At 41.4% G+C, this 20524-nt stretch overlaps 1 protein-coding gene across 1 annotated transcript in view; it reads left to right on the forward strand.

The window, feature by feature from the left end:
- PEX14 (peroxisomal biogenesis factor 14) overlaps positions 1 to 20524 on the forward strand; it is a 66878-nt gene that overhangs the window by 15693 nt on the left and 30661 nt on the right. The window contains exon 3 of the mRNA XM_084220321.1: positions 15777 to 15861. Within this exon, the coding sequence (XP_084076447.1) occupies positions 15777 to 15861 (85 nt within the window). The remainder of the gene's footprint in view (positions 1 to 15776; positions 15862 to 20524) is intronic.

Here is a 20524-nt window from a genome sequence, read left to right on the forward strand (position 1 = left end):
GCTAATGATGGATCTAATAAAAAAGAGCTTAGTCTGATCCCAAAGGGAGAAGAGTTGGGTTGGTTAATTAAAGGAGCCTGGCACAGAGCACCTAGTAATTATAGGTGCAAGAAGTCTGAATTTGAAGAGGATGGTGCAGCTGGAGAGGGAGGCACCCAGAGCTCTTCAGGCTGTGGGCAAGAATGCAGCAAAACCAGATCTGGAAGTCAGACCCGGGCAGAATTCCTTAGTGAATTCTTATTTATTCCATTTTTTAATGAGGACCTGAATGTCTCGTTATGTATTTATGTTTTTGCATGCACATGTGTATGTACAATTCCAGTTACACCCTATGGCTGGGAGGGTGATTTTATTAAAGACCAGAAGATTGAGAGACAGATGTTTTAAGAGACACAGGCCTTGCCCTATAGTAGTTTGGGATAATTAATGCTGACTGCTGCATTGGTTGTATTATCAATGCTGCTGGGTTGTTATCTCCAGCATCATCCCAGCACCCAGGAGCCTGTATCACTGTGGGGCAGAGGGGCTGGTGCCACCAGGACCTGCTGGGAAATTGCTCCTGAGCTCTCATGTAGGTGTAGGGTGGGGAGCAATGCTGTGTCATCACACTGTCATCACCAGTGCTATGTCTCTTTAAGTTCCTTAAAGCAGAGTTTCTCAAACTTAGGTTAGAACTCCAAAGGGATGCAAAGGCTTCAAAGGAAGTCACAAAGTCACTCTCCAGTAAACAGCTTTCTACTTGTAATTACTATTTGGGGCTCTGTTCCTCCTAGTTTGAAGAGGTAGCATTTACTTCAGTAACTTATTTTCCTGAAGGAACTTGATGCCATCTCAGCTGAGGAATGTGGGATGAGCCACCACAATAAATGAGTGAAAAAGGGAGTCAAGCTTGCATAAATTTTGAGAAGCAGTGCTTTAGCAAATTTTATTTTCTGGGGTTAAGTTCTGGAAATATTGCCTGAAATGGATCTATTAACTTCACCTGATGAAACAGAGACAGTTATTTTGTCCCCAGTGGATTTCTCAGTAGACCCCATCTGGGGAAGGTAGGACTGTCTGTACAAAATGTATCATTAGTTTTAGTGCTCAGGACTAAATAATCAGTCGAGGAAGCTGTAGGTTTTCTTCTGTCCTTTCAGCTGGTGTGCTGTATCATGATGGGTGGCTCATACTAGACAATGAAATGTTAGTTCTAGGGATTTTAGATCAAAAGATGAAAAGCACCAGCTTTTCCAACTATAGGAGAAGATGGTGCACAGAAGAAAACTGTTCTGAGAATTCGACTTGTGTGCTGACCATATGTATGTCCTCCTTGGCTGTCCTAAGTGTAAAATACACAAATGTTAACTTAAGACCCCTTTTTTGAACTGTTGAAATGAGGAATGTTCATGGTGATTTTGTCCAGTTCTGGTGAGTTTGTAGCTCTGATCACCTGTACAAAGGCAGACCTGAATACCTCGAGCAGGCAGTGCCCCTGTGAAAGGGAATAAACCTCAAGCCTCCCACACCTGCAAGGGCGCAGCGTCGCTGGTGGTAGGAAGGGGTGTGTCTCTTGGATGTGGGAAGCTCCTGCAGGGGATTTTTCATAATCCTGCTGAGGAAAGGACTCGAGTGATGGGATGCTCTGGATGTGGCCTGCAGGGAAAGCAGAGGAGTGGGTGGGGATCTCCCTCGGCTCTCATGGCTTAACAGCCATGTTTAGCTGGATTTAGGAGGTATAAGCATTTATGGTAAATTCTACTGCTGTATCACAGCCTGCTTTCTGCTTTACTAGCTTTGTCTCCATGGGGGCATCCATACATTATCCCATTTCACAGCCTGAACTTTTCCCCCTACTTAGAGGATTACGTGGGGCAGAGATGTAAGAAGAAAGGGAATCTTGACACTACTCCACCTTTTTATCTCTGTAACTCCATGTATATCTATCTGTCTGTTATCACAGGGGCCAGGCCTTCTGCCTTCCAAAATACTGCTTGGAAATTGCTGATTCAAGCAGGTAGCAATTTTAGGGCTCCTTATGAAATAAATGCCTCCTGTGTGCTCCCCTGGCACTGGGATTTCCTCTCTGATTTAGCCTGCTCAGGTCTACTAATGTCCCTTGACTAAACGGGGCATGGCGTGATGGTGTGAAGGTCATTTTCTATATGCAATATACATTTCTGCAGTCATGGTGGGAGGGTAGGACATCTGAAGCAGCATATCCTGCTGGGAAAAGGAGGAAGAAAAGGATAGTCTGGCTCTTCTTTTCACAGCGTCTTGTGGTGGGATGAAGATTTTGACAGCCTAATTCAGCATTTAGAGAAAGAACCAAGCAGAAAGATTCCCCCTCACCCACTCCTTGCAGCCCAGCTGTGACAAACTGACAGATAATTAACAAATCAAGACCTCCTATTAGCCTTGTCCCTGATGCATTAAAGCAGCTCCTATGTTGCATGTGTCCTTTAGCTAATGCCTGTGCTTTCTGGCTGCAGAGTGAGGTAGGTACATCTCTTCAGAAAGGGAAAAGGGCCTCTAAGGTGTCAATGCACAAATATTTCCAGGGGTAGAAGTTGCCTCTAAAAGGAAGCAGTGGACAGCAGTACTGTGACTGCATGGAAGTCAGTCTAAGGGTCCAGTGTGTCTGTGGAGTATATTTTGGGAATATAGGACTGAAAGGGATGTATGGAATTATTATTGAATCCCTCTTGTTTTTACAGAAAATGACATGAGTTGAAGCAGCAATTGACAGGGCAGGTTTTTTTTGACTGGGACTAAACAAGGTTGTAAATATGATGTGCCAGGAAATGTGGTTTTTGGTAGAAACAGACCTAATGTTAAGATCTTAATATTACATTGTGAGCAGTGAACCGGTGCCTGTTCCTCTCTGTCCTCAAGTTGCTGTTACTGTGGGTAAGCCCCAAATAAGCTGCTTCTCTTCACTTTAGCTGCTCTCTTTTGGAGAAGAATGACGAGGAGTGTCAATATCCCTCTAGTTCAAGACATTAAATAGACACAAGCCATTGGTTCAGCTAAACACATGTTAAAGGAGAGAGAGATACCTAATTGCATCAAAGCCACTCTTAAGTTCATGTATGTGGAGCCCATCAAGCTGAAAGCATCCAGACAGCATCTGCTGTTATCAAATCACTCTTGAGTCGAGCTAATTAAAATAGAGCTTCATTTTTCTGAACCATTGTTTGGCAGGAATTTGAAACAGGTCTAACCCAATTTCTGTGTGTTTATGAGCCTTTATTATATCAAAAGTACTTTTCTGTAAATGTACAGGGCAGTGTTAAATGAATTGATCCGCACTGTATCACTGTAGATGCACTATGGGCTTCCTAATGATTTCTCTTTTAGCTTTTTCCAGATATACCCCAGAAAAGCTTGCTTTGTCCCTTATCGTGTCATCTTCCTTCTCTCTTTTCCTTTCTATCTCACTCTCAAGAAGGTAAATGTCCTTGTATTTCTTTTCTTCATATCCTCCTCCTCCACTCTATTGGGATTTTCGTATTATTAAAACATTTACACATTTGCTGCCACATGTAAATGCAGAATAATAAAACAGGACTCTTTATACTCCAGACAAGAGCAGGAGGTCTCTCACCACTGATTTTCACCCTGTTGGTTACAGGGGGTGGAGAGGAGGGGAATCTAAATGTTGCTGTGTTGGATCTGTTTGATACAGGATTTTTTTCTTCAATTTTTTATGTTAAACATTTTATAAGCATTTATATTTCACCATTCAAATTCTGGGTATCATATTCCTCTTTGTAATTTGCTACAAGCGCAAAAGTTAAAGAGATGTAGAAATTTCTCCCTAAAGACAAGTTGCACTCTGTGGCATATAAAAGCTAATTCATGAATATTCTCTGCAGAAGGGCAATACCACAAATACGGCCAGTCTGTTCAGAACATTTGAGTTGGAGTGGCAGCCCAGGGAAACAGTAAAGTCAGGAAATAACTATTTTTCTGGTACCCAGTACAGCTCAAGTTGTTCATACAATATTCTTGAGTCTTACATTTATTTCTGAGCAGTTGATTCATATTACAAAGAAAGAAAGTTAAGGATTAGCAAAAAGTAACAATCCGGACAGTGATCTGTCATGAAATATCCTTGCAAAGGTGATAAAGACTTCGGACTTTTAAGAATAGATGGAAGAATACAAAATAAAACCTATTTTTTCTGTGTAAACTTCAAGGAAGTTTGCTCCTTTTAATGCAGTTAATTCACCTTGCGATGGGTTTCAGTGCATTTTATTTTGCATTTAATGCATTTAGTTCTGGATGTGTATATTCAGCTCCTCTGTACAGCCTAAGAGCAGTGCACAGAAATTTCTACTGGGGGCAAGTGAAATGTTCTGCCCTAAGCTAACCTGTGGGGAAGGTTCTATTAGATATTCCCAAAATTGTGAAATATTATTGTCTCTAGTTCTGTGCTTTTAGAGAGCTTGTTACTCAGAAGTTTGTAGTTCTGTTCATTGACAGTGACTCTCTCCTGATTCCTCTTTTAATAAATTTAAGTGACTTTAATGCTGGCAGAAAGCAGCAGAGTCACAGTATTCAGAGGGCACAGCAGGGAGGTTGTGCTGTGTGCTTTTTCTGTAAGTCTTGTAATCAGACCTAATCTGAGGGCCCTGCTGCTGGGGGCTTGCCTGATCTATTTATTCCATTCCTATCTCCTTTTCTGAGCCTGTCAAGATGTGCAGTGGTACTTTTCTTTCCAGCAACCATCTCATCAGTGTGGCCCCTTTCTCAGCCAGGGGACAGGGGCCATGGCTTTGAGGGAAGAGTTTCTGGTAGAGCACAACTGTCTGGGTAAATTCAGATATTCTTACATGCAGAAATAATTCAAACAACAGCAGCAACATTTCTGCTCACATCATGGTGAGTACAGGATGAATGTCTCAGATCAAAGAATATCCTTATAGGCTTTCCAGTATTTCCTGGATGTGCAGTTGTTGCTGTAGTTTCTACTGCAGAAAGAAGTTTGCTGTTCTAGCAAGAAACACTCTTTGTGTTTTACAACACCAACAACAAAGTCAAGCATTTGATCTAAGGATCCAAAAGCCCAGGAAATGCATCTCTGGGGTTCCTCGTCAATTTGGGACCTAATGAAATATAGAAAATACTCAATAAAAGCGCCCTTATTACTTTAAATGTTTAAATGTGGAGTTTTTAGCCATCAGGTTAATGTTTTTGTATCTTTTTTTGATTCGATTGTGAGCACTTTTCCAGGTATCTCTGCCACTTGAGCACTAATTGGATTTCCACAGATAAACGGTGCTAGCTGCAGCCCTTACATCACAGTGTTTTTACTTCATCATCATTTTATTTGTTTTTACTGTAAAGGTTAATAAATCTTGGTGTGTTTAGAGTATGAAACAAGGCAGGCAGGCAAAGAACTGCAGCGTGAAGGGGTGAAGTTTTATATGCTGCTTTCTCAAGTCAGAGGGGTGGGAGGAGGAGCAGCTGCCCTTTGTGGTGGTTCTAATGGGCTGCTGGGTGTGTTAGTCACCCAGGGAGTGATCCATAATCCTTAAGATAAAAAGCGTTGATCTCTGCACTAGTTCTCAGACAGAGCTCTAAGGCATTTGAATTGGGTTACCATTGATTTAAGGTGGGGAGAAGACTGTAGTGTGGGTCTGCTTAAAAAGGGATATACGGGATTTATTTAGCTTATTTAATTTTTAAAAGAATATTGGAAGCCTTTCAGTGCAAGTGTGCCAAGTTCCCTATGGGTTCTCAAGGAAGTTAATACAGTACGTGCCAGTATTTTAGTGAAGAACTTACTGCATGGCAGATTTTAGTCAAAATTTAGGCTGTAAATAAATTCGTATGAGAATTTATCAAGGTCCCAGATGTTTGCTGTCTCATTCATTTGTTCAGGAAAGTGTTTATTTTTTTATCTTTCTCAAGGTTTCCTGGGAAGGTGAGCTTGACTTCCTACCACAGAGGTTTTCCAGCCATGAAGGCAGTGTAGAAGCCCTTTTTGGCCCTAGAGGGATTGAAACCAGTGCATTTCAAACACTGAATTTTGGACTCTATGGCTTAATAGAAATTGATTGACCGGTCTGTACTTGAGCCAAAGCAGCATTAAAGACTGAGCATACTTTTTTTCTGTTACAAAGATATAAAAATGCTTTGTAGCTCCTTTGGATCAGGTGCAGGCTCCTGTGAAAATTGCATTACAGCCTCAGGTTGCCAGTCGTTCAGTCTGTAGCAGCAGTGGCCGTTCTTCCCTTCGTATTAATTCCCTGCTGTGGACCCAGATTTCAGAGAGATTGTTGATGCTTTCTGCAGCATTTGTCAAGGAAATGGCTGCTTTCTTTTTTTTTTCCTGAAGTGAGTAATTGTTTATTAATTTTTCAGCACATAAAGAGCATAATTATAATAGTCCCTGACATGTGCTGGCTGTGCCAGGGTTTAAGAAAAATAAAACCCAGCAGAAGTGCTGTTTTGAACTGTGTCTGATTTTTCAGGCCTTCCTGCTTTGGACCCAAATTTCTGTGTAGGAATTTTGGACAAGCACACAGATGTCAGTTTAATTCTCTGTAGGATTAATACTCTTGGATGTTTTAACTCAGTTTAGGATGGTGGGATCTTACTCAGGTGTTGTGAGAAAGAAGAGTAGGTGATCAGTATGCTGGATTTTTTTGGTACACAAAAGTTTTTTGATATGCACAGTGCTGTATATGTTGAGCAGCATCCTGGATTTGTCCTGACACTTCTATGCTTTGTTTCTTTAAGCAGTGATTGTAACATCCATGAACAAAGCTAGATTGACCCCAGGGGAAAATGAAGTGGGCCCATTGTTTGCAGAATATTTATGGTCTGGACAGCTACCATGGAAATGTTCCTTATGTTTGCTGTTTTACTCTGTTTCACCCCTGTTATAGAGGAAGCAACCTAAGAATCGACAAGGAAGCTCAGTTTCTTTTGGGGCTGGTCATGCAAGTTGCTAGATTTGCAGGAGGAATTGTGTGAGTTCCCTTCTGCTGAGAACTGGACAAAGACAAGGGACGCAGATGCTTTTGAATCTATAAAATTATTCCACTTGCAGTCCCCACAGACAGGGCAGCTCTGGCCAATCAGGCTTCTTGCCCCTTACTTCGTTTTTCCCTTAATGGGGCAATTAACAGCAGGAACAAAGTGCATGGTCTGCTCAGTTTTTATTATTATTTGTGTTGTAATAAATGTTAAGGAGGCCAGTTGCAGACCAGCACCAGGCACTGTGCAAATGCAGAGGAAAAAGACCATTATTGTCCCAAAGAGCTCTAAATAAAAAAATAAATTTACAAAAAGGTCTTACAGTATTTTAAGTCCTTCTCCTTTTGCTGTTTCTTCCCAACTGCTGTGGTTTGCATGATTTATTGTGCACCTGTCACAATTTCCAGCTTCTTTAATGTTTTCAACATGAAACCTTTTGTGTGTTAGATTCTGATGATCCAGATAGTTTCCTCCAGTATCTCCTATATTTATTCTGTCATTCAGATCTTCCTTGTCCTAACATCATCACAGCCCCCTGACTTCAGCCCTAATTGTTTGGGGCTTTATTGCTAAAAGGAAAACATTCATTCTCTATTCTACATTTCCTATGATTGAAAAAATTCTGTGAAATGGGGTTCTTGAAATAGCAGGAGAAGGATCTCAGTAAGTGTGAACAGTGCTCCCGTTCTGGTGCATCTCTGCTTGATTCAGCTTTCTGGAGTCTCCCATTCAATAGTGATTTTAAGTACTGGGGCGCAGTTGTTACGTGTGATAGAGACTTCTGTCCTTACATCATTCTCCAGCTCTCTACCATGTGAATGAATGTCCTGCAGTCCTTGTCTGCTCTGCAGTTAAAGAATGAAAACGTAATAAATTACAGCTTCATTGGTTTTTACATTCTACACATGTGAAGGGAACAGGGTGAAAGGGATTTCTTTTGAAAGCTGCTGTATTTGAGCTCTGCAGTAATGGCAACAGGGATAGAGAGAGGAGTGAGGAAGGTGAGAGTTGGAGGTGCTGTCATCTGCTCCCCTGGAACCTGGATCACACATTTTTTTCAGTTGTGGAGCCAGGGACTGGTCCTAGTTCTGCTGTAGTGAGCATCTTGGACACTAGGTTGCTGCATTCTTTTGGAGTGACTGAGCTCAAACAGCATTAATTTTACAGCACAGCCTCAGTGATCCCTAAACTTCCTCCTGCAAGAGGGAGAAGCAAGTTGTGGAAATTGGGTACTGTCATGGAAAGTGATAAAAAGCTGATTCTCTTTCCTGAGCTTTGAGCGCCTGTCTGGCGTCTCTCATGGGTCCCATGGGGTTGGTTTGGTGACCTTGTCATGGCTCTCCCAGCTCTGTCACCTGTGCCGTGAGACACAGCCCTGCTCTCAGTCCCTGTCCCACCCTCGGCTCGGCGCTGGCGTTACTGCCCTCCTCGTGTAAACACAACTTCAGATAATTGCTGCCAGTTGGATTGCAGGCGATACCCCCGCACCCCCACCCTGCTCATCTCGCTGCAATTCCTTCTTTGGTGGTACGGGCGATTGCAGGCAGCTTGCAACTTCAGTTTAGGCAGAAGGACAAAAAGGGATTTTAAAAGTTTATTTTCCCTCTGAAAGTGAGATGATTTCTCTTCAATAAAAAGTTAAAATGGTAGAACTCTAGAAAAAAGGTTCACGCTGCTCACTGGTTCAATTTATTATGGCTGCATTATCAGTTTAATACATTTAGTTTGCTCTTCTGCTCATATCTCTTCTAAGATGTTTTTCCAGCATTTATCACTTCCCTGTAACAGTTTTTATTGTGTTAAGCCTGATGTTATGAACTCTCATTTGGAGGTGTATTTCTGAAGTAAAAAACTACCTATCTAGCACATTTTCTCTGCAAATTAAAATAGTTATTATATGTTTCTTTTAATGTACGTGTAAAACTTTCTGGTTCTTTTTAGATTTATGCATGTAAGTTTAGCTTGAATATTATTCCTCTTAAAAAGACAGGAATTTTTTCAAGATGTCCACTCAATGGAATTATAAAAAACTGAAGATGACAGATATTTCACTTTGAAAGGTAACTACTGCACAGATGAAGTTTCTACTTTTCATAAGGGTTTTTACTCCATATATCAATGTGTTTTAAGAGAGACTTGGGTCAATAATACCATGCTTTAGAATTCCCTAAATACATATTTACACAATAGACCTTAAAATATATTAGTCTATCATGTCAGCTCCTGTACACTTCTCTCGGGGATGTTTTATGTCCTTAACATATGATACAATAAAACTTTATTTTATATAGCATTTTTCATACAAATTGTATCCTAAAATGGGATTAAATCCTAATATGGGGTTAAATGAGACTTTCACAAGGTTAAAATTAAAGGAAAAGCAGAAGGGTGCAGGAAAATGAAGGTCTTTGCATGGGATAGATGTATTTAATTGAACAAAGGGAACCTGAGCGGAGACTAGACCGAGCTGAGAGCGTGTAAGTGTGATTGGAGCTGCAGAGCAGGATCCCTGGAAGTGGTGAGGTTATGTGAGGAAAGGCTTATTCGGTGTGAATGAAGGAGGTGGAAAGGTCACGCCTTCAGGAGCAGCTGGAGGAAGTGTGGAGTAGCTCCTGGAACAAAGAAGTTGAAAGCAGGGACTGTGTGGAGTCACTTCTTTGTAGTGGGAGTAGCAGAGGAGATGAGGGGAGAGTGTGCTGGAGGGGAGGAAGGCAGCCGAGAGCGCGGTGTGCCAGCTGAGCTGCAGGGTGGGATGGATGGCAGCGGGGTGGCAGAACACCGGGGATCTCAGCTGCTCCATCGCTGCTCGCTCCAGCCTGGCCCCGGCACTCCGCAGGCACAACACACTGACAGCTCACATGCGTTTTTTTCTGGCTTTTATAATTTTTAATTTTTTTTTTTTTGGTCACCCTATTCATGTAAATTAAGTAAGGCTTTTTTGTATGTGATAATTATAGATAAATGTATTTAAAGTAGATCTGGATTTTGTAGTCCTCGGGAAAAAGAGGAAGAGCAATTTTTCCCCCCGTCCCTGTCATGTGTTCGTTTTAATGAGCAATTTTAAAAAATTGAAAATAAAAGAGGAAAATGAATAGGTGTTGAACCAGCCTGTGATATGTAAATGCCAACTAGTAATTACCTAAAACCTCAATTTTCTTTCTGTTTCATCTTGCAAAACATTTCATTTCCACTGAGTGAAAACACTTAATTTGGGGCTCTGACGGCGGGAGCGCGGCGGCGGCTGCGCCGCCAGGGGGCGCGCGGGGCACGCGCGCGCGGCCGGGGAGCCGTGAGGGAGCGCCGGGGCCGCGGCGGCCGTGAGGGAGCGCCGGGGCCGCGGGCCTCGCCCTCACAGGGTCGGCTTGGAAAGACCTCCGGGACCATGGAGGGCAGCCTGTGACCCAGCGCTGCCCTGTCAGCTGCACCAGCGCGCTGAGAGCCGCGTCCGGGCTTTCCCTGACCGCCTTCCCGGGCAGCCCCTTCCAATGTCCAATCACCCTGTGAACAAATTCTTCCTGGTGTCCAACCTGAACCTCCCCAGATGCAGTTTAAGACTATGTTTTGTCCTGTCGCTTGTTTTCTGGGAGAAGAGCCCAAATCCCACCTGGCTACAACCTCCTGACTGAGAGCTGTAGAGAGCAAAAAGGCTCCCCCTGAACCTCGTTTTCTCCAGGCTGAGCGGGCCCATGACAGGGACGCGGCCAGCGTCAGTTTCCTCACCCTTCATGTGGGTGCCGCTGAGATAGGTGTCACTTATAGTCCAAGTTCTGAGCACCTAGGATTTCCCCTTTTAATTTTTTTTTCCCTTGGTTTGGCTTCTTTTTTTTTTTTCTTTTTTACTTTTTTTTTTTGGGGTTGCTTTTTGGGTGGGGTTTTTGTGGCTATTTTTGGTCTTTTTTTTTTGTTTGTTTTTGTTTGTGTGTGTGTGTCTTTTTGTGTGTGTGTGTTTATTTGTTTGGTGCTTTGGTTTTTTCCTTCTTTTGGCTGCTATTCTGTATTCTCTTAGTTCCAAGTTCTTCATCTCAGATATGCCTCAAAGTGTGTTCTTCCTCGCCTTTGTTGCCATGAATCTTGCTTTTCTGCCCCCCATGAATCTTGCTTTCAACTGTATTTTTTTCCCCCTCACTGTTTTACACGAGGGCTTTGCCATTGTTGTTACAGCATTTTTAAACTTTTCTCCATCCAACTTTGAGATCTGCCGAACTTTGGTTTCTAGGTTATCTCTCAACTGAAATAATTCCTGGGCTTCTGTACGTTTTCATTTAAATCTCAGTGAAATCACAGGAGCTTTAAGGCGCTCCTCCTTCCCTCACGAGCGGCCAGTGCAGTTCCGCGGCAGCGCCGGGGAGCAGAGCGCGGCGCGGGCGCGGCTCGTCCCGGGCGGGAGCGCGGCTGGGCCGCGGCAGCGGTGCCTCCTTACGGAGATATATGGCTTCATAATTAGCCCCTTGCATTTTTCCCGAGTGCTGGCATCAGCGTTCTATGATGTGTTTCCCTGATTAACAGCTGCTTTGCAACTATTTCCGTGTGCCACCGATAACCATATTTGTCAAGTTAGTCCTGGCAGGGCGCTGATTTCTTACTAAAACACAGCATTTCTGTTGCAAGGGGCTTTCTTGTTCACTGTTGTGCCAGGCCTTTAAGTCAGCCCTTGTTAAAACGTAAGTTGGCTTCAGCCTGATGCTTGTTAACAGGATTCTGGGTATCTCCTTTAGAGTAGGAGTGCAGAAACCTTTCACAGACAATTTAATCTTCCGAGCCTTGCAAACATACAGCCGTACACTGAGGGGGTGTTGCTGTAGGCTAATATATTGATCAGTTCCATTTGCCCTATAGCTGTGGCCTTCTGCTCTGGCTGAAATAGGTTGAGTGTTTGTTGATACTGCCATATTATTATTTTTTAATACACTGGAAAAAAATTAATTCCAACTTCTTTTACATACGTCATGTATATTGCCAGTGTTGATTGCTTCCGCACATGTAATGTAAACTGTCTGTGCATAGTTCATGGCCTGGGCCGCCTCTGCTTAATGAAAAGAAGTGTTGCTTTTAAACAGATACTGATCCACTCAGAAAGACAAAATACCATCCCTTGCAACGTATAATTCAGACCCAACCTTTACATCACAGGTCATCTCAAAGTCTCAGTCTATCAACAAATGCTGTTTAGTAATAACCTACAGAGGGTTCCCGGTATTAGGAAATCTATTAGAGCTCTTACAGGCTGGGCTCCCGGTGGCTTTTGAGTCTGTTTTCCCTGTGGAACTCTCTTACCAAATCCTTTGTAACTTTTATCGGTAAAGATCTTTTACATTTCTGTTATTTTGTTTTTTTAATTCTGAGTTGGTAGAGAATAGGCATTTGCCACAGTACTTTAAATTTCGTAGTTGATTTTTTTAATGCAAGCAACAGATAAAGTAGTTTAGATTGCTTTCTTGGAAACTCTGCAGCTTTGAGCACAATAAGAAATAAGGCTGTCTTTATCTTCCCCATTAACACAAAAGGGAGGGAAAATTAGGGATGAAGGGCCTTGGCTGCTAAGTTAACGTCCAAGTGCTGTGCTTTGGCCCAGAATTTTGCCAGCCCTCTGCTCTTCCATAGCGTCTGCAATAAAGTTCCTGTCTTTATTTTATATTTTTGACATTGAAGCAGAATATTTGGCCTGAATTTATGTAATTTGTCCAGTTGCAAATATAATCTATGAATACTGCCACTGATCTTTTAATTGGAAAATCAAACTATAGGATATGACCTGCTGCAGGATTCCACCCGTCTCTTCCCAGTCAGAAAGATGTCTTTGTGGATCCTGTTGCTGCAGGAGAGGTGGTGGTGGGAAATCAAGTTTATGGGATTGACTTGCTTTTTAAAAACCAAATACACTCTCTTCAATACAAGTACCTGATCCATTAGATAAAGCCACTCTGCTTGATGGTGCATGCTGGCAATCTAAGAATCAACACAGTGATACAATGCTCATTATTTGGCAGTGTCCTAATACCATAAAAATTTGGAGAAGTGTTACAAATGCTACAGAAATAGTATGGAACAATGTTAGCAGCTGAGTCAGAGTGCTATTTGCCACATGATTTTTTTGGCTGTACATAGGACTGCAAGTCTTCTCATCTTCCTCCTCCTTTTTCTGTTGTTTAAATTATGGAGTGCAGTTGCTCTTGTTTGTGCAAGGAAAATGATCCATAGAAGGTAGGGAAATTCTTGTGTATGTTTGTTGAAAATATTGGCATTTTGACATGGCCAAAATTGCTTTGTAAGTTACTCATGTACACGAGATTAATTACAAAAATGAAGACATTTCATCTCAGCCTATAGTAATGTTCAGAGGTAAATGTAAACACAGTATGAGAAACGTGGGATTACCGGAGGGAGGAATACATGTCCAGGATTCTTTTTATGGAGTTGTTGTTGCTTGTAATTTCATTTTGTTTTAAGATTAAAAAGGCTGTGAATAATGGAGGAAGTAATGCAGGGGAGAGATAAAATAGAAGTTTATTTTGGACTGAAATTTACTACCAAAATGTTTACATCTTTATAAGGCAAAAATAAGCTTTAGTAAAGGGTTAGAATCAATGAAATGTTCACATGGTTGTGATTGAATCAGGACAATGAAAAATACTGCTTATTTCTCACAGGTTTTGTAATACTTAAAAATTGATAATTAAATATAAGAGCTTGCAGAACTGTAAGTCTGCAGGCTGTTCGTGTCTATCTCACTAAATGTGGGAGGGAGTGTTAAGGAGTGTCTGAAGACACAAACAAGTAATTATTGTTAGAAGGAGAGTGGCTTTGATACGTTCACGTGTCTGTCGGTCTGCTCATTTGGGCATCTTTCTTATTCAGCATATTATCTTAAGGTTATTAGTTTGGGTGCTTTATATTTCTGCATCTGGCACAGGAATATCAGCACAGTTTAAATCTGCGATTTGCCTGTCACCTGCATTTCAGCTGGAGACAGATCAAGTGCACATAAATGAAGCCAAAGTGTGCTTTATATGGCATGGTTTTTACTCTGCTGTTTTGTGGTTCAAAATTACTGAATGGAACTTAGGGAAAAAATGCAGGAAAACAAGAAAATGAAGAGAATTAAAAATACCCCATTCATTTTATCCTCCCAACTTTGAAGTGTGCTGGGACTTTGTCAAATTCCCGTTAAAATAAATATGTCAATTTCATCTCTCTTCCAAATTCATTTATCATGCTTTTTTAAAAGGTGTTTTCTGCTTTACCTGATGTTTAAATTGGATTCGCTCGTTTATGCTGTTCTTTGCTGTATCCCCCATGTTTTTCTTAAATGAATTAGTAATGACAGCGTACTCCATCATACCCTCTCTACAGCCACTTTAAGGGAAGCCTGGTGATCTAAACCTTTTAACCTATTAAAGATGATTTTCCCCAATTGAATCAGACCCACCACAGGTGTAATAACTAATCATTTAAACTACACCTGCTATTATGTATTTTTAAGCCATTATGCATGTTGGATAGATGATAATTCATGTTTATTGCATTGTCCAATGGATCCGTTTTGCCTACACTAGCCTGATTAATGTATTTAAAGAAATAAGAGATGCAATTTAAAAGAAAAAAACATTGATGGAATGCACTGAGGAGTACATTGAAAGTGCCATTAAACCCATCAGAACTTTGCTCTCTGACCAGAAATGCATATTCGAAGTGTTTGATTCAAACACAAAGTGAAACTTAGTGATTTCAGGAGTGATGCTGTATTTTCCCTTCTTTTTCTGCTGTCAAAGTTTTGGAACCCTTTTGGAACTGAATTCCAGAAACTGTATTTTAAGATAAACTCTTAAAGACCTGAATAACATGGGTCTAGCATATTAGGATGGTTAATTTTAGCACTAGAGAAGGGAAGTAATCTCTTCCACTAGTTCACATGGATGCGCTGTTAGCACATTATCCCTCATGATGCCACAATCAGAACAGATGTTTTTGTATAAAAGTGGAGGGAATCACTGGTGCAGTAACATGTAATAACGTGTGTAACAATATAGGGAAGTATGTGGGAAATGGAACTACCCTGTGAAGAAAAAAATCAAATACCTTTCACTGGCACTAAATGGAAATGTAAATATCTAGTGCTGTTGTTGTTGATGCCATTGAATATTATCCCAGACCTTACCTTTTGCTTCTGTAAGTGCTCTGTTTTAGGTGCTCTGTCTTAAAGAAGGATGTAGAAGTCAGTTTGTAGACAAAAGTAATCTGTGGCTTTTGCTGGTGTGCAATATAAATTTAACTACTTGCCTACCCATTTGTGTCATTCCAAGTGACTTTTTTGATTGTTGTTATGTGATCCAAAACATGTGAAGTTGCTTCTTCTCTAGTCATGAGAAGCTGAGGTTTATTTATTGCTTTCAATAAATTAGAATGATGGCAGAAAAGGCCTTAATCTCTTAGAATCTGCAGGGAGCTTTAAGTCTGATAGAAAGGAAGCATTCTTACAATAAGCCAACTGTTGCAGATCACATGCATTGATTCAAGGCTGGCTTTAACTGTAGGAGCCACCTTAGGTAAGAAGATCACAATGTAAGTGACAGAAGCGTGTAATAATCTTAAAGGAGTTTTTTGTACAGGTGGAGCTGCTCCCAAAGTAATTAAACAAGAAACTTCTAGGCTAAACACCATAATTGTGCTGTCTGTTTAGAGTTCAACCGCAAACTCTGATACTTGTCTTGCCTTGCAGTTGACAATGCCTAATATAAAATAGGGATTTGACCATGCCTAACTTAGATCTTTTCTCTCTTTTTTTTTTCCAATCCTCTTACCCTCCTCAGATTGTGACAGCAGTGAAATTTTTACAGAATCCACGAGTCCGCCAAAGTCCTCTTGCAACCAGAAGAGCATTCCTGAAGAAGAAAGGTATGAACTCTTTGGGTTGTGATCTCAGTGATAATGAGGGGACCTTGAATTAATGTAAATTCAAAACGTATTGCTGTGGAATATTAGATGTTACGGACAAAGCAATTAGTCTGTCCCAAAAGAAGATCTGAAGTTTATAAGAAATATCAGTCTCTTTTCTTCCCAACTGACTAGTGCATATTTGCCCCAGATGTGGAATTGTAGAATACAAAAGACACATGGGAAATTTCTGATTAACTGTTATCAGATCTTTTCTGCAATGAGGACAGTTCATAGTTGTGGACTAGCTGGTCAGTTCAAACCTTACTGACACTGGCATTAGTATGGCCAATCTCTGGGTGAAAAGGTCAAATGTTTCCAAAGAGAGCCAGAGAGAGGCAAAGAACCTGGTAAAAGTCAACAAGGTCAGGTTAAGGTCAAGCTTGGGGTCAACCTGACTTTCAGGCTGAAATGGTAAACTACTGACTGAGTTTAGCCCTTTTCTATAGCAGGGATAGAACAGATCCTGACAAATCCTATATCATCTTAGTGAGGTGCAGCATACTTTGGTCATTGCCTACATAAAATTTATTTTACTTTCTGACTTATAGTGGAACTGTCTTTTGTTCCTATTTTATTTCTAAAGTTTTTATCCTACAAAAGGCAGTGCATTCCAGGTGATGTTCAGTCTATATTTTGCTACAGTCCTGGGACCATATTGCTTACCACAAGAGATAAATAACAACAGTTTTAACTTGAAGTTAATTACGTGTGTTGTAGAGCACTGGAAGGTGTTGAAATGATACTGAAAACACAAATTCCAAACTTCAGAGTGGGAGTGACCCGCATACACACTGAAGTCATAAGTACTTCAAGGTACATCAAATTCTAGAGCTAAAGATCTTGAGCTTTGAAAAGTAGGGAAACCTGTGAAATACGTAATTTTCTGTTTGGAGTTATGAGCTGCCTGAGACCTGAAGTCATGAGATGGAGAGTTCAAATATATGCACCAGTTTGCTCATCCTGAGTAGCAGAGAACCTAGAAGGGAATGGCAGCCTTGTGTTTTGGCAATGATGTCATGACAAGTAGTTCAGGGGCACATCATTTTGAGTGTGATCCTTTCGCTCCTTGTCCTAGTGCCAGTTAAGAGGACATTCCAGTCACGCAGGGATGTTGCTTGCCCTGCCCTGCCATCATGATGACATTAAAATTTGGAGCCTGTTGGTCGCTGTGCACCATGAGTTTTTCCTTGAAATATGTGGACCTACGGGGAGTAATTAATCATAAAAGCTTGGGGATTTCAACTCTATCATCGAAGCAATGAAGCAAGGGAAAGCTGAGCCTAAAAGCTGTGCTGATTACCCGGGGTAACCTGATACAAAATCTATTGTTGCCGAGAGATCCTTAGCCCTCAGTATATCGTGCAATATTATAACTGCCTGATCTTCTTCTGTGCTGACAATGACCAGTTAGTCCTCATTTTCTCTCTCAACACAGCTGGGTTAGAATTTCATTTGCAGAAGGTATTTAGAGCAATTTAGAGACAAATGTCTCTGGTGTTTGCTCTGCACTTCCCCACCACAGGCTTCGCTGAACAGTTTTTCGTATCAGGAGCTCCATCTAATCTGTTTAATTTTAATAAATCCCTGACTGGGAGAAGAGGAAGGGTGGGGAGATGGAGGCGCAGAGAAACTGTGGCCAGACTAATACTTCTTATGAATTACTTGGCTAATAATTACTAAAGAGCAGAAATGGTTTGGTAGAACTGTTTGCTTGTTCCTGTGTGTTAATTAGCGCTCCTTCTCTCTGTGTTAATTGTTTTTTTCCTAAACTTAACCACAGGAGATAGGAAGGAGTAGGGTCCAGTAACGCCTGTACCCAGCAGTCACTGGAAATATGTCCATATGGAATATGGCCTGTGTTCCGTGCTGGCATGATACCTATGTGGTCTAGCAGATGGAGTCAGTTCTTGAAACAGATGTCGTGGCTGGTTTAGGCCCGAGTAAATGAGGGACTACAGGCTTTGGTAGGCTGTTCCCCGTGTTCTCTGATGTACAGTCCCTGTCATCCCAGTGATAATGTTTATCCCCAGTTGAGGCTGTCTGGTAGAAAAAGGTTGAAAAAGGTCCTGCAAGCCTGACTTGCCTTAAGAAATTTCACTTCTGAGACTCACAGAGGTGGTTCTGCCTAGAATTACAATATTTTCTTCTTTTTCTAGAAGCATCTCCTTCCTCATAAAGGCCAATCAATTTTATTTCCTTTTAGTGTAGGAGCTGGATTTGGTTTAGTACATTTTAGAGAGATGAGAAATGAAAGTTTCTGCAGGATTCTCAGCTGGACTGGGTTTGGTGAAACAGTAGCTGCAGAGGCTGAAATCAGGTGTTCCTGGTTCTGTGCAGTTCAGGTGGTGCTGGACTGCTCTCTCTGGCACATGGGGTGATAGAGTGTTGATGACAGTTGAGAGAGTGAGGGTATCCTGGATTTGTAAAAGGGCTTTCAAAAGTCAGATGAGATTTCTCTGTTGTCTTAAGCACTTTTAAACTCCCGTATACAGAGGCATTAATGAGAAACATGAAGTTATTAGAGTCATTTATCATTTTCTTTGAAGCTTACACTGGCATTTTGTGTAATTTATGACATTTCCTCCTTTTTATCATGAACTTCTTCAGATGAAGGGAAAAACAGCTGTTTCCCCTCAGAGTATCTGAAAGAAAAGAAAGAAAAAAAAGATGCTGTTTGTTTTTTGTCCAACTCGCTGATTCTGCTGATGACATGCCACAGAATCAGCGGCGCCTTGGGAGTAATTAGACAGCATGTGGGGCTTAAACCCTTGTGGAAATGTGTCTGTCATTTAACTGTTGTGCCTCAGATGTCCTGCACTGCTCAGTTACCCATCCGGTAACTCGTGTGGCTTGTTAATTTTGTGTGCTCTGAATCTCTTAAGTTCTGGCAAGACAGAGAAAGGAGGTGGAAATGCACTATACATGGGAAGCTCTGTTTTCAGGGTGCTGGGTTTTTGGGGCAGAGAAGGGGAAAATTATGAGGTTACAGACTTGTTGTGTCCTCTTGGATGAAGAACTGTTTTCTTAGTTGCTTTTTCTCTTCATCTGTAAAATGACTACAGTAATGCCTTTCCAGAGTGGGATTGTGGGAACTGATGAAAGCATATGAGGAGCTCAGAAATAATAGTGATAGAAGAACAGAGGTGCATTAAAGCAAGTTAATGTACAGTTGTTGAGTTATGTTGGGAAAATGTCCACTCAGAAGGTTTTCTGCAGTGCATCAATGTTCCATAAAATTTTTCCAGTGTCAAGATGCCAGACTATGGTGATTCCTGAAGAGATGAAAAAATTATTTAATTCTACATGCCTTTCCCAGTCAGAGCTCAAAGGCACTTGATCCCCTGGAAACAAATGCTGTCAGCCCCAGAATCTCCAGTCGAAAACTGACTTAAATTTCTTCCTCTTTCTGTAGTCTGCATTATTGGAAGTTGAACCTGCCTTTCCCCCTTTGTCAAAGAAACCCAAGTGAATCACCTTCAGGACCTGAAGGATGGGGGCACAGCCTACTGCTGGAGGGCTTAAAAAAAAGCAAATTCTTCAGCAGATTTCAATTTAACCCTCTTTTATTACTCCTTTTTTTTTTTTTTATAATAATTTAAGTCCATTTCATGAGGCAGTTTGCATGTCCTTGAATGGAATCTCGTTACCATGAAAGCTTTTTTAGCATTGATTTCATAACAGTCTTAATTTAATAGTGCCGTCATTACTGAGAAGCTCTGAGAGTGAGGCCCCAGCTTTCCAGGTCACTGACCTTTTAATTACAAACCTTGTTCTGATGGCCAGGTTATCGACTGGACAGCTCCCAGCTCCTGCCCCCAGCATGAAGATGAAAATAACTGCCTTTCCTCCCCCACTTCCAGAAAAGGGAGGAAAAGAAAAGTAACCTCTTGTGTTTCCAAAATTAATTTTCTCCTTCAGCTTTACTTTGTAATTAATTCTTTAACATGTCTCAGTGAAGCTCAGACAGTTTTTGCAAAGGCTTTTCTTGAGAAGAAAATACAATGCAAGCCAATGGAGTCCAGTGCCAACTCAGCTGGAAAAGTAGAGTTAGTAACCTACGGTGTCAAAATACCTATTTAGGCCAAACTGCTCTGGCTCTCCAAACCTTATTCTTTTCTAGAAAGTACCATGTTTGATACACAAATGTGAGATTAGACCATAAGTGCTGACTGTTCAAGGAATGCTAGGTGACTTGTCCTTCTCTTGAAACTTCCTGTCAGGATATGGATTTGAGAGATGGTGAAGAAAAGGAGTAAGGGCTTTAATTCAGTGTTATGCTGGTGTTGGCTTCTCCATAGTGGCTAGTGTGGGTGATGCTGTGGTGGATTTGTACTGAAGACAGTGTTGGTAGTACAGAGGTGTTTTAGCTATATCTGAGCAGTGCTTAAACACAGAGCCAAGGCCTTTTCCACTTCTCACCCAAACAGTGAGGAGGCTGGAAGTGCATGAGAGGATCAGTCAGCTGACCCCAGCTGATCAAGGGACACAGGTATAATCTGTTCACTGTTTTCTGCACAAATCCAAAACATAGCCCCGTACTAGCTACTGTAAAAACGGTGCACTATCCCAACCAGACAATTGCACAACTGATTGTGTGAGTGAGGCTTGTCCTGTTTTGTCC

The sequence above is a fragment of the Fringilla coelebs genome (assembly GCF_963513975.1).
Source record: "Fringilla coelebs genome assembly, chromosome: 22".
NCBI lineage: Eukaryota > Metazoa > Chordata > Aves > Passeriformes > Fringillidae > Fringilla > Fringilla coelebs.